This window comes from Aythya marila (assembly GCF_965140915.1).
Source record: "Aythya marila genome assembly, chromosome: 3".
Classification (NCBI taxonomy): domain Eukaryota; kingdom Metazoa; phylum Chordata; class Aves; order Anseriformes; family Anatidae; genus Aythya; species Aythya marila.
The window spans coordinates 18,998,756-19,024,763 of NC_139044.1; the positions used below are offsets into that span (position 1 = coordinate 18,998,756).

Consider the following 26,008-nt stretch of genomic DNA (forward strand, 5'->3'; position numbering starts at 1 on the left):
GTCTCCTTTTCCCTCACTCCATTTCTCTCCAAGATCCCAGCTGGCACTGCCTTTGAGTACAGCCATCATACTTCCTTCAGAAATTATTTTTTCAGTTCGTTTAACTGGAATGCCAAGTCTAAGATCCATACAAACATCTGCAGATATTTTAGAGAAATTTTAAAACTGAAATTTGACTTTAAACACGAGACTTACTGCAGTATTAACTATAAAACTGCTAGCTGTCCTCCAGCACAGCACTAGAATTCTAGATATAAGGGGTAGTAGCTTCTCTGCATATGCATAAAATTTAAGTCCCCCTAAGGTAATATATACATTCTACGTACCTTGTGAATTATGTGTTTCAGTGTAGTGTTCTCCACACTGGACATGCATAGGAGGCAGTATAAATGGATGTTGCCTTGGCTGAAATAAAAGAATAGGTTAAAGAAGCATTAGGAACTCAGTTTGCTAGAATTTTTGCAGATGAAACACAGGAAAACGTAGGAACTGAATGCTGTTCTTTCTTACCCAGATGAATACACATGCTCAGCTCTTCTTTACAAAACAGAGAACAGCATTTTGTAAATTGTTAGGTTTTGTTAAGGAAACCAAAACTGACCATTTAGACTCCTTTAAAGTAAACCACTTCAGAAAACAACAGACTCACAGCTCACTTAGAACTTTTGAAAAGTTTATTAAAAGCCCTTACCCTTGAACAATTAAAACAAAACTTAATTAAAAAAAAAAAAAAACACCTAATCAGGACAAAAGCAGATGGAACAAACTCAAGGCCCTAGAACACTGTTATACAAGAAACAGGAGTGCATACAGACTTAAAATAACTCTGCAGATGAATTGAATGTTGCATTCCCCTAGATAACGAATTGGAGCCTTGCTTGAACAATCTGCACCACAACAAACTTTTTAATGGTATAGGTATCACAGGGGGTAATTCAGCATTAAATCGGTAGAGTTATTTACAGGGAAATAAGCCACAGCTGATTCTATATTCACTAGTTTGTCCATCAGTAAACTGATGAATTTTGCAATTTCATTTTACCACCTACATTGTAATGTCCTGTCTGGTGCTGCTGAGCAGAGTTTATGAAAGCATGCTTTGATATACAAGGAGAGAAGGAAGATGCTCTTGTCTCGTGAACGTGTCTTCCTTAACAACAGAATACAGGCTTTTCATCTAGGCTTATTTAAGTAGTTTGAACTATTAAGGAATTCTGTGGATGCCCAAGGCAAAAAATAAACGCCAAACAATTTAGCTTTGCCTGCACAAAATGAGCACCAAGCAACAATTTGCCACTGAAAAGAGGTGGGGAATGGGTTAAATTTACATTTTCTTTGTAAATGGGGAGAGGTAATGAGAATAAAAGGAACTGGGTGCATATATGAGTTCCTGCATACAAAATGGCTGTGTTAAGCCAGAACTGGAAGATGACGGGAAATATTTCTGCTAGATGAATTATACTTCTAAGGGTATAAAACCGTATGCTCACTGAGCATTTTGGTCAAAGGAGACTGCTCCTGACAACCCATGAATGAGAGTTTAGCCTGGAAGAAGCCAAGATGTTTGCAAACCTAACAAATAGTGGGTGGAGGAAATACACAAGGAAGGAGAAAGTTATTTCTACTTGAGAATGTATAAATTTGGGGCAGACAGTTGTATTTGAGATAGGTATTATGAAGTAATGGAAGCTATTCACAAGTGGGCTGAAGGTCCCCCCCCTCCCCTCTTCTTTTTTTTGAAGGCTCATCTGCCTCTTCCAGAGAAATTAAAAAAAATAGGATTAAAAACGTAGAGAACTTCAATATCCATTTTAGGGATCACTTGGAGAAAAAAAAAAAAAAAACAAAAAACAGTTATTTAAACATATCACATACATGGAGGAGGTTTTTCTGGAAAAGCAACATCACCAGGTAGCCTGACAGGAAAGAGACAGTGTAAAATGACTTTAAAATAATGGTTAATAAAATACAGGTTCACTATGATGCCAAAACAGTGATAAGGGCCTTAATCTAAAAGTAACATATATGATTCTCGGTCAAGTGGTAGTCTCATCCCAAAGACTTGGCTTCCCATCTATGTTTATTGATTTACTACCATACAAGAGAAGTGAATAGGTAGGCAGACAAAGTTGTACAGAGCAGAGAACAGTCAGGAGTCTCTCCCCAAATAAGAACTGTACAACGATTGTACCAACAAGTTAACAAACAACTGTACCATCAAGTTAACAAAACAACTATGAAAAAACACTTAAAAGTTCTTCGTGAATAGTTTACAGTCCAGTTCACTTTTTAATGTGAATCACTTTTTTATGAGTATATATTTATTCCTCCTCTTGATCCTTCTGAGCCTTTTTGCAAAAAAAAAAAAAAAAAAAAAAAAAACCAAAAAAAAAAAAAACACTTGTTGCCTACATATGTTCAAAACAAACAAGCAGCAGTATTTTTTTTCCTGTTAACAAGCAGATTTATATTTTCCTTATCTAACAGAAGAAGGTTCTCTCTTTCCGTTTGTGATATATCTGAAGCTGTAGCATAAGAATGCAAAGCACATTTCCTTTCTTCACCTTAAGTTTTTCAGAGTCATCTCCAGGGACCAAAATAGCAGATACCAAAAATAATGTAAGTGTGCTTAAGAGAACACGATATACAGTCTCTGTGTAACACCCCAGAAACATGCTGAGAATGAAAGGACAAAGAAATCTGAAGTCAAGATTTCAGGAAAAAGTTGTATTTATTTATTTATCAAGATCAGTTAAAATGGAAACAGACTAAGAAAAACTCAGAGGTCTTGGACTGATGATAAAAGTTTTACTTAAAATCACAATAAACTTCACATGGAGAATAAGCTCTCAGCCCAAGAAGCTGAGAGTAAACAGTAAAACAGTAAAAGCAGACTTTACAAAAACATGAGGAATAGAAGAAACACAAGATGAGAAGCTCTAAAATTATGCAATAAATAGATTTTGACGTATACAGTGTAAGACATTTCAAGTTCTTTCTAGTCTGTAGAGAATTATTTTCTCTATATATTGAATATAATCTCAATCCAGTAGAAAAGATGCTTAGTTTCTGTAGGGCAAATAAAAATATAATGCCTTGAAGACTGTAATTTCTAAACACTCAGTGATGATATTATCCAGTTAAATTAATCAACCTGGGCAGCCACACCCTTGAAACTCATTCCAATCATATTGCCTACAAGAAACAAGCTAATGTGCTTATTTGAAATTTAGCAAATATTCCATCTTACACAATGCCCCATTCCATTAGAAGTGCCATAGGCATTCTTAATGAAAACACCATGGTACATACCAAAGATGATCTACTCCAAGTGGGCCGTCGTCGGATAGGGGGAGGAGAATTTGATTGTCTGTGCAAGAAAAAGTAAAGGCAAATATTAGAAATTGCAGTGTTTCAATTCTAATTCACAAATGAATGGGAAAGACAAGAGATGAAGAATCTGTAAATACTTGCTCATTCATGAGATTAAAAAATATGAATAAGATGAAAATAATTCAGGTCCTTCCCTAAATACAGACAGTATTCTAATTCCAAAATATACATGCCTTCTGTTCATTATCCTATTTAGCTTATTTGGAAACACAAGGAAAAAAAAAACTTCATTTAAAAATGAATCAAACAAAAAATCTCTTAAGCAATAAAAACTGAACATGCCACGCAGGCATTGTCTCAGATGACTTAAAGTGAACATTGAAACAATGACAATTTTATGAAATTCATAGCAATCACTCCAAAGCAATGCACACAGATCATGAGGAAGAAAGCAACTGGTTAGATGATACTAGCAGAGGCAGATACAATGTTAGAGTAGCCAGGTGCAGTGGAAAGCAGGAGGAGTGTGGGAGGAAGAAAATTAAATAGGAAGAGAAACAATTTGAAGGAGGCAGAAATATAGTGCTTACGTGAAGAGAGGAAAGGTGGGATTTCTCCTCTTACAGTTTCTGATCTGGTGAATGATGTTATGTGCAATTAGAGGAAATGCACACAGGAAAACAAACAACTACAATTTTAACACAGAGGTCAGGAAAATTACTTGGCTAGAAAACACACACTGGCATATGCTGTCATCAATATCTGTGGCCCTAACACAGAAGCTCATACCGCATGAGACTGTGATAGGAAGGAAGGCAGTTATAATGGCAAAAATACATTTGAACTCCAGTTGTTTTGCTCATTGACTTCATGATGTTCCCTATTTTATTAGTCCAAATATTTGGAAGTTGTATGCGAAGCTGCTACATACACCCAATTCATGGTACCCACATACTTATGGTTTAGTAGTCAGAAATAAACATGATCAAAAGCTATTGCTTCTGCAGTCTGGATTATGGACTGTAATGGAAGAGTCCTCTCTGTTGACCCCAATTAACAGCTTTGAAGGGGGAATATTCTAATACAGTGGATGATGGTATTTTGTTTTATTTTTCTTGACTATCACAGGGAAAAGACTGAGGAATTTTGTTTGAATTCAATTTCTCTGAAACGATTACATTTAGCATTGGACTAATGAAATACATTATATGCTGCTAATGAAGGTCTTTTCTGGTCTTCCACTCACTTCCCAAGAACTGTGAACAATATCTGAAATCTAATCAACATTTATTCCTGTATGTGAAAAGATCACTCTATACAGTTCAACTCATCAGTTTCTCCAATACTTGTAACTCAGCGTATGTTCATATACTATGCGCATATGTAATACTAGAAAGTTAGACCTTCCAATCTTCCCTTCATCATTTTGGCTTTATTTTCCAACAGATGGCATTACCCAGATGAACAGATGGGATGCCCAGCTCTAACTAGAGCTGTTGTTGGAGATGAGACTTCTTTATAGCTTTCCAGCTAACTAAACTGGTAAGTTCTGCAAAGAATTCATGTTTTCATTGCTATACAAACATGGTATATTATAAAAGTTTCAAAAAACCTTAGACCTCTTAAAACTAAATTTACCTCAAACTAAAATTGGCTGTGTAGTGGTATAAATGAAATGTTTTCAGCTAATAAACTTACTTTTGACTTACAAAAAAAGCCTTATGAATTCCTCCAGTTAGAGTGACTACAGCTGTGAAAGGACTATGTCATGGCCAGTTTCTTAGTAAGTGCTCAAAGCAGTGCCTGTAAGAAACTCTAGGTTCAGATTCAGTCTCTGCTGAGTCATGCAACTATGACTATGCTGATGAACATTCCCATGTGTCCTGCCTTGCTTGGTGCACGTAAGAAGTGAATAAATTATGCTACCTAAATTAGAAGAGGATAACCTGGGTTCTCCACCAGCCTTAGAAGCTACCTGGGTAATGCGTCCTCAAAACACTACTGTAATTCATATTTTGGCATGTTATGTCACCTTTCACTCCAGTTTATACTAACACTCTGGGTCATGAACAGCAGACACCAAGGGCTTCAATTCATTATTCTGTCAGATTTGGCTGCTTGGTGAGCACTATCCAACAGGGCTCATGCGTCAAGCCTCCCAAGGCTCAGAATTAAATTTCATTCTCATTCTTCTGTTCTAGCTGGTGGTTAAAACAAAAAGAAAAAAAAAGGCAAAGTAGAACAGAATAACTGACACAAGTGACTAGAAAAAACAAACAAAAACAGACACGCCAAAACTCAGAGCACTTCCAAAGCAGGGTTGTCAGAATATAACTCTGAAGAAAGAGTACTCACTCTGTGCAGATTTTGTTCTGTTTGTAAAACTTATGTCTTGCTGCAAATAGCCGTGAAATATATTTGGCATTTTCAAGATCATCCTTTAAACACAAGAAAAATCAGAAAAAAAATCATTCATTTTGTTGTTCTCACCAATAACAAAGAAGAGTTCTACAAATCAAATTGCAGTAATGCTTGGTAAGGTCTGTCATGTACAGGATCTGGCTGCCAAGAACATGTCTAGTGCCCTCAAGAGTGTTTAAGGCATTGAATTACTGAAATACACTGGCATGCCTTTACACGCTGCCACTTCAGTGCTAAGTCACAGTGGGAGGGGAAGAGGGACAACAACAAAAAATGGCTCAAGGTTGCTGGTCCAGTTTCTACATTGGCCTTGGTTCAGTGAGATGTAGAGCGATTTGAAGAAGTGCAGTGCAGCACTGCACCCATCTTTGAGTTTCAGTGTGTGTGTGGTAACATAGCTGTTTTTTGTTGGTGGTGTTGGTGTATTCTTTTTTTTTTTTTGCAAACTTCCCAGCATATTATACTTTAGTATGATTGGAGTGGAATTAAAGAGCTTTTTTTATATATATATATTTATGTTTTATATAAGCAGATTCTTGATAATACTGATTAGATCTTTTTCTTACTGTGTGAAAAAGCACATTCTCTTCTTTGTTGATCAACTCTAGAACAATTGAAGACTTGTTATGTGCAATATTCCCAATGTCATTCCACCTGTAAGAGTTAAAAAAAAAAAAATGGGGTAGAGTTTGCCAACACATACACTCGAACATTTCACAAACACATTAAGAATCCCTTAGTCAACATTAGCCTTGTTTTATGGGAAAGCTTTTCAGTAGCTGTTTGGTAAAGAAACATGGTCAGGAAAATGAGGAAGTCAAGCTCTGATTCAAGGAGTGAGATTATTCTGTTCTTAACCCAAAACAGGAAAGTTAAAAGCTCTCTTTAAAAACATTGATTTGAAGAATCACAATAGAAGGTACATCAGAAATACATTAGTACTAAATATTATACTGAACTGTAGCATTTTGGTACAGACTGACTTTAATCAGATGGATTTTTTTAATTATTATTTCTTTTAATATAATGCCATTCCTCTCCAAACTCCGTTTCCAACGTTCCTACATAATCAATTCTTCCTAAAGGAGGTTAACTTGACAACATGGTTATGTAGGCTATGCATACCATGCTAATACCCTGTTTAACGTTCGCAATCTTTTTTTCAAGTAATTGTCAAGTTACCCAAGATCAGAGTTATAATCTTCTTACAAATAGCTGACAGACACATTGGCGTACATTGCATGCAATCCATGGAGATGGAAAAGACTTGTTTGTTCTGTTTGCAGCATGCATTCCTCTTCATGTCATGGCAGGATGCTTGAAGCACATATTTCCAAAGAGTAAGCATCCCAGCACCAACTATTATTTCTACATTTAAGAAACTTCTTGCCTTTGTCACCGACATTTTAACATGTCTTCAGAATGGCACAGTTAAAATTATCTAATTTCTTCACAAAAGTACATATGTAAAACATCAGCTCTATGGAAAAGGTAGCCCTGACATTTTTGAAGATGACCACTTAAATCTTTTATAAGGTGCCAAAAACAAACAAACAAACAAACCCAACACCCTTCTTGCTCAAGCCTGATACAAGCCTTAGCTACTGACTAAAAATGAGTGTACCTCATAAAACAATTTTTTGGCTGCATAGGTGTTGATTGATATTCTAACAGCAACAAGGGCTGGGAAAAATCCACTTCAAGTTGACTTCAGCATTAAGGGAAATGCCCAAAAGCAGCAAAAAGAAATGACAGAAACATTACCTTCCCTGGAATCATGCAGATTTCTAGCAATACCTTCATACAGAACAAATTTTTATAAGAAGTAACAAACCGCACAACGAAGGTCAGTGGAATGGCTTCAGTGATTCTTAATAACCAAAACAAACAGCAGTACAAACAACATAAGTGACACAGCCAGGTTTTTCAAAATTACAGAAAGTTCAGCTTTTTTAGCAGGGTACCTAAATATGGCAACCAGATTTTCAGAAACATTGAGCGCCTAGGCTGCCAACAGTGAGGTTTAACAGATTTGCATTCAGATGCATCAAAGAAGCAGACACAAAGGCAAGCAAAGAAAAAGGATCAAAGCCTTGTAAGTAGAACAAGATACATGACAGACAACTATGTCTTTCTTGCTGTCAAACCCATTCAGAGACATCAGAAATTATTTTTTATCACATCTCTTACGGCCAAGAGGCCAATGCTGAAAACAGTGAGGTGACTACTCCTTAGTTAGAGCATTGGCACTATTGAAGTCACATATGTAAGGAAAAAAAACCCACACACAGAGCTCTGAAAAGAAACTCACTTTAAATACAGAAGTCCCTAGTTTTTACCTATAGATCACAGTTGTCCTTCCAATTCTGTTTTTTATGAAGATTCCCATGAAGAAAATACCAAGGTGTATGTCGTTTCCATGATTATCCTGCACAAAAAGGGTATATATTTAGTTTAATAAAGAAACTGGCAAAGACGTGCATAAGAACACATGCTGAACCACCAAACAGAAGCCATTCTTCAGGATGAATGGGGGACTAACCCTTGACTAACCTATATTTTGCTGCTTTATTGGACTCTGATTTTCATTATTTCAAAGCAACTAACACTTAAGTGGGTTCATTCTGTTGATTACTGAGAATAGATTAAGGCTAAGTGAGCTCAAGGTTCTCCTCTATGAAACAACATGCACACCACAAACTAGCGTTTGTTATACAATACCCCACTTTCCCTATAATTGTGATTATAGCTATCTAGAGCCTGTATGACTACCAAAAGCAACAGTCCTCTTTTGCATTCGCAGTATTGCTCCAGTCATCTGTTAAAACATGCAGAGATTTCAGAAAACCACACCTGGAGATGGAATCCCTCTCAAAAGCTCTACCCTTCACCCTTCCTCTTTTAAAGTACTGTGTAGAAGTTCACAGTGTGTCACCCTGAAGAAGTATTTGTTGTATCTTTATACAGATACAGCCTTCATTGTTTTTCAATTATTGCTTAAATATTCATCTACTTGCATCATGCACTGTCCACTGCTCTTGCACTGCTTTTCAGAAATTCTATTGTTTGTGTCTACCCACATCTCCTGCACGTTCCCTTTTGAAAAGCATGTGTTCCTGCTCCATTTTGCAAACTTTTTTTTTTTTTTTTCTTAAAAATGCCTTTTACTTTTGCTAGAAAAGTTTAATGCTGTTGACAAAGAGGTTTCTGAACGTTATCAACAAAAACAACTCCTCACAGCTTCATATACAGCAATGGATTCACACTTCAAAGTGGTAAAACAAATAGCATGGTTAAAAAGAACTGCTAAAAGAAAGGTTTAAAGAGAAGTTCATGCACTACACATGCCTAAGTTCTAGGAACCATGAGGTGCCCCTGATTTTAAAAGATCAGATTGAAGCTGTTCTCCTGGCCTTCTTGTACTTTATCCCTGGAAGGCGGCAATGGACTATCTGCATCTGTTTCCAAACATTTGTCCTGCAGCAAACAAACAATGGACACCAGTTTTCAAGCCCAAGCCTATGCACTAATTTTCAGTGCCGCTTTCATCAGGATATTTCCACCTACACTACAAGGCAGAAGAGGTCCTACAGCTGACAGTTTTTACTTTAGGCTGTTCAGAGAACTCACACATGCATTTCCTTGTCCTGGACACGGGAAAAAAAAATGTGTGTGTTTTTGTCTATATAAATATTCATATACTTATGCATACATATGCAGGTATCTCCATATAATGAGAAAAAATGCTATTAGAAATATGTATAACAGGAACAACAACATCTTTCAGCTTTATATTCAAATGCAGTTTTATTTGTCTGCAATACCAGCCTGCTACTCTTTCGTACAAGTTCGTACAAATTTGTACAAATGCATTCCTGCATTTTTGCAGAGCACCCAGTCCACCACTCATACTTATCTAACATGCAATAATATCTGCGGGAAGACTCTTGCATATAGCAACCTTTTTTGTCAAAAAAAGATTTTGGTGGAAGGAAAGTAACAGCAGAGGCCTGAGATACCCTCGTGCTGCAGTTTGCATTCAACTACCAGAAATCATTTCATCTTCTGGAACAGCGAAACAACTCCTGCCTCTTTTGGATGAACAACTTGCATGTGTTACAAAGGTTGCCACAGACTCCTACATCATTTAACTGAGAGGTTTCTTTATAATATATGCTGACATACCTTCACAGGGAAAGTTTCCTGTCCAAATCCATCAAGGCGTTCCACTTCATTGATGTACATTAACTCAGCCTCTGCCGCTGTAATGCCACTGCAATTGGAATAACAAAAGGCAGCAAATGTTTCAATATTACATGCACACAAAAAATACTAGTGAAAAAAAATGGGAGGTTCACAAACCACTTCACAAGATGCTTTGGAAATGCAGCCTAGAAACGTACAACAATTTCAATGCTAGGATCGTAATCTGGAAGGGGAGGAATTTTACTGTGTGCTGCTAAGGTAAGGTACAAAGCATTAGTTCAAATTAGAGCAGGAACAAACTGAAGTGATCCCTTTACTCAGTTTCTTCTGCATGCAAATGTTTTCCAAGCTTTATTAAAACATCAGGCCACTGCAACAGGTTGTGCCTAGCCTTGGATGGCCAATTCGAGCCACACGGCTCCTAATTTGCATAACTAGCTTATCAATTCACTGAAGGTGCTTAAAATGGCCTAAAAGCGAAGACCCAAATATTCATATTTGCTGTTCAAAAACACAGGCACTGAATCCAAATTTTGAGCAGGTTCTCTTTCGTAACAGAGAACAAATCATCTGAAAAAATCTTCTACACACGTGTCCACACATGCTCCTGTCACAGCTCAGGAATTCAGATAGATTTCAGTTCTCAAAAGCAGGTCAGAATAGATTGCAGGTTGTTCCAAAAGAAGGTCACTCAATGTTTCTCCTCTTTGCTCCTCCTTACCACAGCATATAAACAGAAATATAGGAAACCAACAAATATCTAGGAGAAACAGGGAAAGAACGAATCTGGAATTTGATCTACCTTCTGAAATGAGGATAAGTATTTGTTCTTTGTGTTGCTGAAATAGCACTAAAGAGCACAACGGGGAATGGAAATCTTCCCTTTCAAGTCTGGGAGTTAACCAAGATCAATAACATGTCAAGCAGCCCGTGGCAGAGACAGTGAGGAACAGAACCAGGCGTATGCATGGCCAGCTCACAAACTAACAGTTTGGCTGCAAAGGCCCAAGCTTGCATTAAAACCCACAACAAAAATGGCCTTCAACTCACACATTCGTGTTTGCCCCTTTAGGATCATTTTCTGGCATACAATGGGAAATGCTGTACCTTTCACATACTATTCCTATTGCATTTCATATAGTCAAGTTTTAAGTGCAGATTCATAACATAATAAGAAAGACAATTTTCAATGCCATATAGGCACTGACATTTTTCTAAGAACCAAACTTGAGAAGTTTGAACTCCTTTACCACCAGGACACCTAGATGACACAAAAGAAATCTACTAAAAATAAGGTATTTGTTCTGGAGCACTAACGCACAGGTCATTAATTAGTGACAATGTATTTTACCTTTTCCACAGCTAGACTTAAAACCCAACAAGAAAGGGACTCCATGTCCTGTTATTTTTATTTGTGTTACACTGGGAGTGTGTATAACTTTCTCTCTCTTGAATGAGAGAAAACCCTTGAACAGACCCTTGGACAACCCCCAATCAAGCCATGAGGTCTTTCAGCACCAGGATTTAAATGAAGACTAAAAGAGAAAGAAGTCTACTCTGTAGCACTCCTAGTTTTACACATATTCATTAAACCTTGTGGTAGAAATCCTCATTTATTTGGGATTAAGTTCCTTAGCCATTTTGTGTGCACAAGAGGCAGATAATCTTTTGTAACAGACTATATATCCAGCTAGATGTAGCATAACAGTAACATGGAGATAGGCTGGTATATCACTGCAAGAAACAGGAGAGGAATGGAAGTACGGGGAGGTTGATGACAAATGAAAAGAAAAAAAAAAAGCTGAATTTTCACATGTCAAGCTCACCTGTGAGTTCGGTGTTCCTGTGCAACCTTTTGTGTCAACTCTTCCAAGACAGCTTCATCTTGGGTCCAGTCCTGTAAGAAAACGAGGTAGCATCAAAAGCTTGTCATCCAATGAGAGAGAGAATAAAGTACAAGACAGGAATTATGATGGTACACATTTCAGGGTTGCTTCCCGTTCATGTTCTTACACGTAGTCACACAGAGAGAGCCTAGCACCAAATACATTGAAAATTCAGGGCACATATCCAAGCACAGGGTGCTGAAAACATGCAAGAAAAACATGAGTCCGACTTTTTTTTTTAATTTATTTTTTCTACAAAGATACTGCTAAAACAGGGTTCAGGTGGCTTTTATTCCACAATACGAAACAGAGTACAGAGCATGGATAAGGGATCTTTTCCTGAATAAGGACCAAACAAGCCTTTAAAAGCACTTGGAAGCCTACAGACAATTACATACCTTTTTAAACAGACCAAAATATTCCATAGATCATGCAAATTGAAGCCATGGGTATTTTCTGTCCTACAGCCTGCTAGCGTTGCCTTCCTCACGTTAATAGGAATCAAAAACTTAACTCTCTCTTCAAGCATGTAATGAAATTCACCTTACACTTGCAACACATTTCTGAGTAGAATTTATCCTCCACAAATGTAATCGCTTGTGTGATAGAAACATGTCTGAAATAATTGGGAGCAAGTTAATAAATGAAGTCTGCTCATAAATTCAAGGCAACAAAAAGGAAGCTGAAAAATTTTGTTGCAAAACCTCAAAGTTCTTATTTTTATTTTAAAAAGCCTTAAGGCTGCATGTAACATATTTAAATATACTGCCTGTTTCTTGCTCAATGGGCCCTCCCTCTGATATTTGCTTCTGCCACAAAAAAATGTGAAAGTGGTAGCGTGCTAATGAAAAATGGCATGGTACATGCCTATGCACAGCTACACACCTGTGGGGTGTACTGTGTACATAACTTTGTTCTTTTTGCTGCTGAAGAAATGCCATTTGACACACATTGTAGCCTCACAAGATCAAACAGTACAAATGTAGCTGCCCCTTCCTCATTCACCAGCTCCCTTCGCTAATGAATTTATGGCAACGTTCTTGTTGGAGGCTCCTTCTATGCCTGAGATCCGCTCACATACTCCCACTTGCTTCAGGACTAGTTCATATCTGCAGCACTTCACAGCTGTCACTGAAGTTGCAGTGAAATATTTACTGTTACGTTATGCACTCCTCCCCAGAAGGGCAGAGACTAGAAGTTAAATAAAGGGAAAGAGATGCCTAGAGAAAAACTGATTTAAGAGTAGGCTCCTGAAGACTGTAGGAAGCTGACACTTTGCTGATCTTGTCAAATTTAGTGGTAGCAGCGTGGATGAACAGCTAGATACCACAGTGTGAGCACATCCAAAACGGAAGGGAGCTGACCACAACACAACAAAGGCAGCTGACTCAGAAAAGGAGGTCCTAGGAGGTTGGCCTGAAAAGTAAACTGCTGAGCTACATTCAAATGTGGCTTGAAATCTCATCTGGATGCCTAAATTCTCACACACACACCCTTTTTTTTTTTCTTTCTTTTTTTTTTTTGGTGAAAAGAAAAATACCATCAGCACATCGAAAGAACTTCGCAGGAGTAATTTACGAAGTGACAACCTGACTACACCTTCCTGTCTATATTTTCATCCATCACCTTTCCCACATAGACTACCACATGACTTCATAAGCCATCAACCATACACAGGATTAACAATTACCTATTATTAACAAGAAATCCTTGTTGCAACAAGAATAGATGAATTAACAGCTGCTCTGATAAGCTAACAGAAGCTCCTTAGTGAAAGGTCAATACTGAAGCCACGTTCTAGGTATCAAAGGCATATTCAGATCTCTGCATATTCATTATTTTCTCCTCTTTCTGCTGAATTTCTATATTCAACTGCCTGCTAGCTTGAAATTGCACTTTCACTTGAAGACACTGTGCAAATGTTACCTGTTTGAACTTGGGAATTGACTACCAACTTTGAGAAGGCTGCAGCTTCTCTACTGTCAAAAAGTGAAGGTAAATGGGATGAAATGGTTCTGGAATTATTTTTCTCATGCCTTTGAAGTATAGTGAGCTTAATCACTCTCTGTCTACCTTGACACTAATTGCAGAAGAAAACCATATGCCTAACTTCTAGCCAGTGACATTTCGGGCAGGGGAACCCCAACCCACTTCCAATTTTTGTTTCTATTTTGAAAGAACTCCAAGTTCTTTTCCTTTTATGAAGCTTAGACTCACTTCTTGTGCTGATGGAGTTGGTGTCCAAAGATAAAGCCAGCCTCTATCTGAGCAGCTTGTGGTGTCGTGTCTTGCCTCCCCGCCCCCCAATCCATCCTCCCAGATGGGCTCAGTGTCATGGGCTGCAAGTGCTTGGCATTTATCACCAGTTTCTAATGTCATCAGTGACCTAAAACAATTCCCTCAGCATTCAAATTATTTGCTAGTTCCAATTCAAATTTAAAACAAATTTACAGCACTGTCCCTGGAGGATATTTTGAGAACTGATTCATGCTTCTCTTCAGTCCAGTAGTCAGTTGATGTAAATTCGCATTCTCTTGAGTCCTGTGACACAACATTTATTACATCAGCAGCTTTCATATCCCTTTATAACATGCCATGTTACTAATACTGCAGTATGACTAATATACACCTTTCTAAATAGCTGCAAATTCTTTTTTGATTCAAATAAGTACACTTCTTTTGTTGACAGCTATTCCCAGTGGAGGCTTAACAGGAACTGAAAAAGGGCTATATTTCCATAGCATATATTCATTCAGCTCCAACCAAGTATATTGCAGGATTTGGGGAGCAAAGTTTACATCCGCTGCTAATAATTTAGCACCGGTGCTTTTATTCTGTTATCAATGAAGCCATCTCTGAGGCATGGAGAAATTACTCAGAAAAGACCACAAGAGAAGAGGATAAGGAACTCACCATAGGAAACAAGACATATTCTCGGAGGAAGTCATGAGATTCAAACTGATTATAGTCTCCAAAATCCGCTGGAAAAAACAACACAGTTACTCATTTTAGCACTTTCCACACATGTTAAGACCACACTCGGTCTTTGCACAGATGCTTAACTTCAAGTGGGCGAGTTTTCTCTGAAGCCACAACCCAGCACAAAGATTTCTGTTTGTACTTTAGCTTTTAACACAGAGGTCTGAAAATAAAAGCGTTATTACTAGAGATCAAATAATAGCCAACAAGTAATTTTTCTCTTTTGTTCCTTTATATTATAGCCATTTGCAACGATTTGCTATCAGACGTGCAAGACTGGGATATACTGGTTTCTTTAAAATGGTACATACGTTTACTTCTCTAAAATCCCCAAACCTGACCCTGACCAGACAAAAAAAAAAATTAACCTAGCTCTACTACAATTCTACATAATTGTAAGGAAGATGCTTACCTTAACAGCCTAGAAGGCTAAGATCAACTAGCCAATTATACTAAAAATTGCTGATAACCAACATGGCTGGGGGAGGGAGCGTGGGGAATAAGTCTTATCCTTCTGCAGCCAATATAACAGTCCAGGCAACGTGTTAGGTTAATTGACTGGCCCTTCAGACTTTTCTACATTTTTCTGCCTCTTCTGTGTATCTTTGAGACGTTTTCATCTGCATGACCACCTTCACTTCTAAGTCAGGCTGAGGATTCTTGTTTAAACGTCCTTGAAACTGCAGCATTTTGAAAATGCTTCCTAAAGGCTAAGCTACTTTAAACAAAAAAAAAGTGTATATACGTATATATCTGTTAAATACACAACAACTTATATCAAAAGAATATCTTGCCTGGAGGTTTCTATTTTATATTAATTGAACTGGATCAAACGCCATCTACAAGATTCTCATATTATAGAAGCTGGAAATCCCCACCATAAATCATATTAGCTAAACATTCTTTCAAAGCTTCTAGAGAACTTCACGTATTGCAGGATGCCAAAAATGCAGTTTCATTTTGTTTTCACCTCAGAGTTATGTTTTAACATAAACATAAAGAAATCAAAATGGACATGAAACAGACTCTGTAAGTTTAAAAGTAAGTATTTCAAGTATCTTCGTTTGCCTCACATGAAAAGGACAAAGGGAGTAACACAAGGTCATGAATAAAGCAAACAAGATTAAATGCAGGATCCTGATGCAATGGTCTTTGAAATATATCACATAGAAAATTCAGAATAATACTGACTGCTGCAAAATGTTATAAAGACTGACTAGCTCCCAAAGTCAGCAAAAAGCTGCAAGAAACAGGACCAGTGAAAAATACCCAGTGTCTATTTATCATTAACTTTAATGCTGGAAAAACTTAATTTACTCAGAGTGCAAGGCTTAATATGGAATTTTACATACATCATCTCCATTACTCATAAATATTTATATTTCAATATTTAATGGAAAACGTTTTTCCTTCAATTTTTAACCAAGCAATAAGATACTGTAACAGAACAACTACTGCCCTAAGAAAGATTTTCAACAATATTAAAAAAAAAGTGGTTGCTGATACCTTTCTAGAGAATAGTCAGGGGAGCTGGTGCAGACAGTACCTAGTGCCTTGGTTTTCACCTGTACATACTATGTTCCCCTCAATGTCAGAGATGAGCATGAGGATTAACTAAGATTCAGAAAGTCCTAAATGAAAACTAAGAAAGTCTTGTATTTACAACAAAACAGAAAAACAGATTTCAGTCACTGAATTTTAAGAGTCAAATTTTCAAATTTAACAATATTACTAGGGCATTTTATATCATAGAACCTGTAATTTTCAAGAATCAGATCTTCATGTTTGTTATTATATGTACATACTTGTCCTCCCTCTGTCCCACCCATAACCAAAGAGAAGCGCCCAGTGCATGATTGCTGGAATTCTACTTTGAGCTCTCATAGTCACGGATAGCCTTAAATATATTTTCTGCAAACACAGGACTTCCTCCTTTACCCACATACATTACGTGATCACCCTTTTATTGATGTCATTAGGAGGCTCGGAATAAAAATCATATTGTAAGAAGTAGTTTATTATTAATTTATAACTCATGTAACAATTATGGTCATGTGTTCTTTCATAATGCAGATAGCACTACACAGCAAAATGAGTTTTTAATTAAAGGCAAAATTAAAGCTGCTGCTATGCTCTTTGATGTAACTCCATTTCAAACCAGAGAATGTGAAGTAAATTCATTACTGCAAAGTACTCTGTGGCTGGGGCTAGAACTGGAGTTTTGTTCGAACTCTCTAGCACGGCTTTAAGAAAAGGGAAAGTTGAACACTGTGATGCAGTCAATCAGGGAGGGATGAAGTCCCTCCCTGATGTTGTGAGTTTCACCAACAGCAGCCCACCTAAGTACAAAAACCAACCAACCAAACAAAAAACCTGGCTGTTGTGAACAGGAGTCATGCATGGCCTTAGTGAACACCCAGTCAATATCTAGAACAATTCCCCTACCCACCCCCAGCCCCCGAAAAAAAACACACAGTCCATGTTTGAAAATAGCTAGGCAGGTATCATCATCTTACCTTGCACTGCTAATCCAGCTAGTCGAATTCCCTGCTCCAATGAAGAACGCAGTCGGCCATCAAGAATATCCTTTTTCACTTGTAGGTAATATTGGTATCTACAAACCAGAAGAGAGAACAGATCAGAAAGGCAGTATGGATATATGTTTACAACTGAACAAGAAGCTGCTGAAAGCAAGAAAAACTCACCACAGACATGTCAGGCAGTTAAACAGCAGTCTGTGCCTGGTTTCAGAAGTTCCATGTCATCTACCAGGTATATGCGTGTTAGTGAAATAAATCAAAATGATCCCTACATTGGCAACTCTTCCAGGTATGAAAAGCAAAATAAAGTGTTCTAGTTTGTATTCCCTAGACCACACAGCAGAGGGACATCTGCTGGGACTACCTATACCCTCCATAAATTTTGCAGAGATTATAGAAGACCATGTCTTAATCCATACAGAAAGAGGGTGTTCCATACCTTTTTTTTTTTTTTTTTTTCCCTCCAGTGCCACCATTTGGATAGGAGAAACGGAATTTTAGCAATATACTCTTGCTGCCTGGCATAACTTTATAGCCCACACAGAAGTTTAATTGGCATCTCTCATCTATAAGGTTGACTTAGACACAAATCAAGCAAAACCAACTTTAATGACACACTTGCTGATCCACAACTAATCACAAAGTAAACTATGTGAGTTTTAACCACAACGACAGAACTCACACATTTCAGCTTACATTTGGCAAGAGAGTAGGTGAGGACAAACAAGAAGCTTTCCACAAAAGCTTAACAAGTTACCGTCCCCATCTGTGCATCCCTTCCATCCACTGAACTGTATCAGACTCACAGCAGAGCTGACCAAAGCAGCAGGGATATGTACCAATCCCTCTGGCATATCAGGTTAAAATCCAGTGGAGACAGCTTTGTTAACAGGCCACAACATTTTATTCTGCGTGCACTCACACATGGTTCATCATAATATCTGTGTTGGATGGACAGTAAAACCAGCAAGGGGCAAAACAGGCAGCTGAAAAAATTACAGCCACAAATGCAAGGACACCTTTATCAGCCATCACCACAACAATAATTAGAGTTAAACTACGGTGATATAATAATCCAGTGTCCATCAGCTTAAAATTCTGGCGCAGGCATGAGTAACCCATCCTAGCTGAGATGAAACATTTCCTCCTCAGCCAACAAGCAACAACAGCTCAGCAAGCCAGAGCCCAAAGGCAGAGGTACTGCACCAGCGTAGCCACAGTCTGTGTGCTCAGCCTCATGCACCCAACCCTGACTTCCTGATAGTAACTGGTGTGCCTGGGACACCCAAGTTCAGAAATCCCCAAATCCACCAAAGATGTTTCTTGGCCTGTGACCAGACACATCAGTCTGGTGCCACTGAACCAAGTTACAAGGTTACAGCTTCCTGACAAGTTTCTGCTCCCATTGGGAGCATGCCTGCTCATCCTCCCTAACCACAGGATATCCTGAGTTGGAAGGGACCCACTAAGATCACTCAGCCCAACTCCTGACTCCACATAGGACTGCCCAAAAAACAGACCATGTGTCTGACAGCATTGTGAGCTTCCTGAGCTCTGGAAGGCTTGGGGCTGTGACCACGGACCTGGGGAGCCTGTCCCAGTGCCCAACCACCCTCTGGGTGCAGAACCTTTCCCTAACCCCCAGCCTGACCCTCCCCTGTCCCAGCTCCATGCCGTTCCCTAGGGTCCTGTCGCTGTCCCCAGAGAGCAGAGCTCAGCGCCTGCCCCTCCCCTCCCCTCCTGAGGGAGCTGCAGGCTGCCATGAGGCTTCCCCTCAGCCTGCTCTGCTCTGGGCTGAACAAACCCAGGGAACTCAGCTGCTCAAAACAGCATGGATTTTTAACTATCTACTTGAACTAAAACAGATCACTCTGCAAGAACTGGGTTAAGAAAGAAGTCGTAGCCAAGCATGCCTGCCAGCCTCAGAGACTACAACCTCTGCAAAGGCACAGCAGTCAGACTGGGGGCAATAAGTGCCTAACCGGACTCAGCTGCAACCAGTTCACCATCTGACCTTAACCTTGAGCCTTTGGGAATAGCATATAAACAGTTCTTGTCATAGTGATTTCATGTGCATAAGTCACATTCCCAGAACCAAAGCAATTAACTTTTCCTTCCTGGAAGGGAGAACCACTACAACATCACCTGTGTTACAGGGATTGCACTGCCTTAACTATACTCCCAAAATGTTACTATTTAACTCTGTATAGAGGCACTAGAAAACACCCATGTGCTTCAAAAACAGCATAGCCCAAATCATTCTTTGAGGGATATTAATCTAATACAGCATTTTACATTTTTCCTCAGTTAAGTCTTCTGTCAGTGATGAGATGCAGTAACTTGCCACTAGACAGCACCACCGCCCTGACCAGACCTGTCTTCTCAAGGTAGCAGCGCTGTACGTGGCTGCAAGTGTTGCAGTGCAGATGAATCCTCTCGATTAGAGGCCTGTGGATGTATCCTTAATACCTGAGAAATTCCCCTTTGAGTTCACAGTTTTTATGTGCACTTAAAAAGTTAATTGTTGGGTTACTCATTTTTAGGTTTCCTCTTCCCCTCTCCTCACCTCCCCCAAAAAGGGCTAAGAATATTTTCAGAGAAAAAATAATTTCATTTAAAATGCTTAGATTTGGCTTTCACACAGACTAATGAAGGTTAAAACTTCAGTCAATTTTGAAATTTGATGGTGAAAGGCAATGCAAAAAACATATTGCTTCTCTGATCCCTGTATTTCAGCCCCAGGCTTCACACTTGCTTGGTCCTGGAGAGGAGTCAACTTATTTGCAGTTCTTTGCAATGACTAAATCCCAATTCTGAAAATACTCACGCTTTCACACGAGCTTAACGTAAAATGCTTTGTCAAGTATGCAGGTGAGTAAGTGTTTGCTGAATCTGGTGTTACAGACCTGTAATCTGAAAGCATGCTATTTATGGCAGTGGTACGTATATATGCATGAGTTGCACATTCTAGTTGGGCAGAACAAAAATAAAACTTGCATCTGCCTTAAAGCTCTATATAGGTAGAACTATTGCTAAAACAAACACGAGACTATATGAAATCCAAAATAATGTAAAATCTAACCTAGACACCCTAGCTCTACAGAAATCAAGAGTCTTACCAGCTTTAGCGAAGCCATGATTTCAACCACAGTGCCCACAAAAATGTAGATAAGCCATGGTAAGGGTTATCTAAGTAACCATCATCAAAAACAGGACATCAATGCAGTTACTGTAGTACCCACTACTATGACGAAGACTTTGAAAAGGAACAGTGATGTGCTGTACCTGCAATCGTAGGCTGCCAATGTTGTTCTAAGAATTTGTTTTAAGACAGCACGCAGCATCCACTTTATGAGAAAGATGCCATTTAAAGGTGTTCAACCCTGTGCTGGGAACAGGTCATGCTTAAAAATCTTAGCAGTGCTGTTCCATAATACTACAGTACAATATTACATTTACTAACACTGCAGCAGAATAAAAGTTTAGGATTTGTTATTACAGATTGTGGCTGCTTAAGACATAAACTGGAGTCACTAGTTCCACTGTCAAGGAAGAGGAGGAGCTGGGCTGTCACTGAATACCCTGGAGGAAGCTCTGCTTGAAGGCCACAATAGCTCTGAGAGCCACTGATTCATGGCTCAGTTGTGCTTCAAAACTGTGGTCAGGCTCTCTGCCCAGTCAACAGAGAGCAGAAATTGGCCCATATTCTATCAAGGATTTGATGCTCCTGCACCTAAAATTATGTTAAACATTATTATTATGTCACTATGCTAGCTGAGACTGCTCTTTGTTTGGATTGTAAAAGTATATCTGTAATTTGAAGGAAATCAAACGTTTTAAAAATGATTTGGCTATAGATTCACTGAGGAAAGCTGTTCATGAACAGCAGATAAAAACATGCATTTCATAAGCCTCCTATTAGGTGGTTTAGATGGGAAAGCATATGGAAACTGAACAAAAGAGAAGTTTGCAAACTGCACCCCCAACTAATAAAAGACAAGAAAATTAAGACTTACAAAGCTTTAATCACAGAGCCAGTCTGGCATACTAGGGGAACACAAGACAGAAGAGAGACTGCCACAGCCAAGTGGGTGGACAGCTGAAGTCTCTCACCTTCATTGCTCATTTCGGGTTAAAATTTTTTAGCAGAGCCTTTGTGTATTCAATATAATAAAGGCTACTACAGTTTGCCAGCTTGTAGTTAATTCCAAGGGGAATAGGAGTGGACAACAAGTCTGAACAAAGCTATAATTGTAAGGATATCATTTCCCACAACTCTATTTAGCCAACACAGAAAACATGAAGAGTATATTTGCATCTATTGCACTGAAAAGCATACTTTTTCTAAAGTAAATAAGCTGCAATTGGACAATTATGAGAAAATATTTGAACTCCAGAAGCAACATCTGCATTTTAGCAATATATACTACATCAGAGGGTAAAAAAACAAATAGTACTAGAAACATGAATAAGGGTACTGGTTTAAAATTTAATTACAAGACCCAGATTCAGACTCAGCTGCAGCTGTGTAAATCTAGAATAACTCCATTTGCCCATACAATTCTGCACAGACCTCCCAAGACCAGTTTCATGTTTGTTCTGCTGTCACTTAAAAAAAAAAGTAGGAGTTCGTATAGAGTCACTGAATTCGTTGTACCCTTCAATCACCACTGATTATTTGATGTATAACCTCTGCTGCTCTTCTAAATATGCAGAAAATAACTGAGTTCATTCTACTGGTTTACATTCTCTTCCACAATGAATGCTTCAAACACTTAAAATTGTGCAGAACCTGGCCCAGTCAATAGTGGAAATGAGATCTGCATGCAGGTATTAAAGGCTAGACTACAACAGCAAGAGTAAGGGTTAGTTTTGCAGAGTAACTGTATTGGTACACTGCATCTTCACAACTTTTCTGCTATGAACTTCCACAAAGAACCACAGTATAAATACTTCATCAATAATTATTCAATTTTATCAGACCTGATTGCCTTAATAATCAAGCAATATCCAACTCTGTTAGGAAACATACAAAAAAAAGGCTAAAAAAATGTCTATTGACCAAGGGATTTATAATCCATCTATTTCATACACACACACACACATATATATACATTTATAGAGAAGATAACAGTCTAGAGATAGTAAGAATTAATGCTGTACTGATCAGTCTGGATTTTTGTTGGTTTTCCCTGATTTTAGTTTCATTCTCTGTATCACATGAACAGGAAGGATTTGTAAAATACACATCTCTGGAGCAGCAGCTAACACTTTTTAAAAACTTTTTAATTGGTCAGTGTGTATTGCTGGAAACTTCAAGCTAGTACATATAAATTCATTACAATTTCAGCATCAATAAACTATTTACCTTGAGTATACCTGAAAATGCACAGAAGCACTAGAAAACATGAGTTACCCATGAGGTACAATTCCTTTAAAATTGTTTCTAATGATGCAATTACTGGCTTGACTAACATTTTTTTTTTTTTTTTTTTTTTTTTTTTAATAACTCATTAGGTGCCATTTTGGCATCAAGCCTATCTGTTGGATAACTGCATAGCTATGTAGTTTAACTTCTTTTCTGGAGGAAGAGAGAACTACGTTACTGTTTCATATGTCCAAAATAAGAACTCTTTAAGACTCAAAGGAAAGATTTTCCCATATGTGGTTTAGCTCAAGTCCTTCAGCTCTTTCCCAACTTAAAAAAAAAAAAAAAAAAAAGCAATTGGAGTACAATATGATCTTTTAAAATTAGGAACACAATAAAAGTCTCATTGAATCACAACAACAGCCCAACTCAGCTCATTTGGGTTCATCTCAGAATGGTACTATGCTTCTGAACAGAGACTCCGCAATGTACAGTTATGCAATAATCTGCCCACAGGGGAAGCAATTTCTCCTGAACAGAGGACTTTTATCATGTACTAAAATTATTTTAAGCATTAGCTTTGATATTGATGCGCCTCTTGTTCGTCTTATACCTTAAAATCTTTCACAATGTTGGCTTCAATACTATTTAGCAACAGGATTCCACAAATACTTATATGCTACATTTTAAAGAGAAATATTTTTAATTTAAACATGGGGTCTTTCAAATTTTAGATAAGCCAAATGACAGTTATTCACTGTGCAAGCAATGGAAGTAATTAATAAAAAAATATTTTTATTTATCACATACTTGAGATGAGCAATACTTTAACTCTTACTGGTTGCTTTTCTGAGAAAAACATGCTTTAAATAGTATTAATGATTATTAGCCTTGTTTTATAAATAGAAACTAAGCCACATAGCTGGTGAAGTAACTCATCTAAACTCATGCAGGAAACTAAGGCAGATTTTGTAGAGTTGGACTTTGTTCCCAAGTCTCAGTCAAGAGCACGGTTTACTGGATATTGCTTATTTCATGCAAATCACTCAAGACACTGCAAAAAAATTTTTTTGACCACACAATTGGACTACATTCTATAGGCCAAGAAAGAAAGAAATGGAGGCAGACAAGACCAGTCTTTTCAGATAAAACGTTCAGTATATTGGCAAAGCTGGTGTTTTGATTTCTGGGCTTGAGCATGCTGAAACACATTTAGATGCAAGGATTCAATCAGCACATCTTAATCTAAAGGCATTTAAAAAAAAATATGTACATACATTGATGATGTCATTGACAGTAACACAGTAAGACAAAGTCTTGTCTTTGCCTTTCTAAAAAACTTAAGATGGTGTTGATAAACAGCTCGCTTCTCTGGAATTTCATCAACTTATCTCCCAGTGAAAGTCTGATTTTTCACAGTACTAGACAATAGCCATTCATCTGGGATTTGTGATGGAATATAAAAAGCTATGGCCGTGCTTCACTTCTAAAGAATAATATTTTTGGAAGAACATTACTGAAGACAAACCTGCCACACCCTGCAACAGACCTTCAGAAAGATCAGCAGACATGCCAGAAAAAGATGGGAAGAAGACGAAAGGGCCTTTGTCACACATCCAGAAGGATATTCCTTCAGAAGCGCAAACTGTCAATGCCAACAGTAAAAACACAGTCATAACAGTTTTTAGGGTAGGAACTCTTTGATCAAAACAACCCTACAAGGTAGGTCAAGGTTAGCTTCGGGTAAGTGAGCAATGAGATTGTTCAAAAGCAGCATCCAACTGTCTACATCCTGGTTTCCTTCAGCAGCTGGGTGGAAAAGATGATGGAAACTAAAAATAAAATAAATGAAATACATGGAAAGATGTGTCATTCCTTTTTCCCCTTCCAAACGAGTTAGAACAATGCTGGGTTAGCATCATTTTCATGTCTTTGTAGGACTGAAAAAAGGAGGACAGATCAAAACAATTCATAACATCTGCCTCCACATCTCTCAATCTCTCTCTAAAAGAGAAGAGTTTATAGCTGAATGAGAGACAAGGGATTTTTGATAAAACAGGATAATTTTACAATGATTGGCATTTTATTTTGACACGCAATTTGTAAGCATAAGGACAAATAATAGCTAGCACTGCTAGCTCTGCAAGTGTGCGAAGACACACAAAGTAAAGCTACCAGATCTGACCAGTTAAATTCCTACCACAGGCCAATACCTTCGTGGACGGTTAAAGTCCAGCTATGAAGTCAACTCCTGCCTAAGGATACTAGACCAGGAATACTTCTGCACATGTAAGAACAGTCTGATCATAATTTTTCACTGCTTACTTGTTATTTTCCACTTTTGTTTCATCAGTTTACTCCTGAAAGGTTGTTCATTTGTTTGCACTCTCCATAGGGCAGTCTTAAAATCTCACATGTCCACCCCCAGCCAATACTTTAAATGGCTGGCAGAAGATTTATAAAGTAAATGCAAAATATTTGCGTTTTAGGCACGATTAGCTTTTTTCTGCTGTGAGTCATTCAACAAAGTGAAATTCCTGCAGCAAAATGGAGCATTCAAAAAACACAAGAGTACTTGTGTTCTTTACGGAATATGGGAAATTGACATGGGATTGTTGAGGAAGGTAACTCATGCTTTATAACCTCCCACATATAAACAGGTGCTTTCAGGACAGCTTGCTATCAAAATATCGCAGCTCTCTGGCATGCAGTGTTAAATGGATGATGAGTGTAACTCTTCACAGCTAAACCCAAGATAACAGCATCATATTCAGTGTTCTTGTTGGCAGCAGAAGACTGACTAAATCTGGAGGTTGGTCCGGTGCTGGAGTTTCTCCCTTGGTCAGAGCTGAGGGAGGTGGGCAGGACCGCTAGGCACCATGCCGCCACTCTCAGGCCGTGCCTTTGCTGTGGATGCCTTCTGCCTCCAGCCATCAGCTCCGTGCCCTGCCCCGGTGATAGAGTCCTTTGAGAGAAGGGAGCTCAGATATTAAGGAAATGCTCTGCAAGTGTTTTGTTTTTCCTGTCATTTCGTATGGACCACAAGCACTTACACGCTCCCAGGCCCTGTTGAGGCCTGCAGACATGACACGAGCCTTCCAAAACACGTACTTCTTTCTTGAAAGGCTTAGCCAGCAGATGCAGCTTTTTTATATCCACCAATTCCTCTGTATTTAAAAAGGAATCCCCCAACCGCAACAGGTCCATCCTCTGTCCTAGGATCTATACTTTTTGCTAACAGTGTATTATACTTTTTGGATACTCTGAGTTCAAAT

At 38.3% G+C, this 26,008-nt stretch overlaps 1 protein-coding gene across 1 annotated transcript in view; it reads right to left on the bottom strand.

The window, feature by feature from the left end:
• The window catches only part of PTPN14 (protein tyrosine phosphatase non-receptor type 14), a 107,290-nt gene that overhangs the window by 17,767 nt on the left and 63,515 nt on the right, over positions 1-26,008 (bottom strand). Inside the window, exons 4-12 of the mRNA XM_082757477.1 lie at positions 17,342-17,439; positions 14,760-14,827; positions 11,787-11,857; positions 9,940-10,027; positions 8,094-8,182; positions 6,321-6,408; positions 5,689-5,771; positions 3,313-3,370; positions 327-405 (exon numbers count right to left, since the gene is read on the bottom strand). Of these exons, the coding sequence (XP_082613603.1) occupies positions 327-405; positions 3,313-3,370; positions 5,689-5,771; positions 6,321-6,408; positions 8,094-8,182; positions 9,940-10,027; positions 11,787-11,857; positions 14,760-14,827; positions 17,342-17,439 (722 nt within the window). The remainder of the gene's footprint in view (positions 1-326; positions 406-3,312; positions 3,371-5,688; positions 5,772-6,320; positions 6,409-8,093; positions 8,183-9,939; positions 10,028-11,786; positions 11,858-14,759; positions 14,828-17,341; positions 17,440-26,008) is intronic.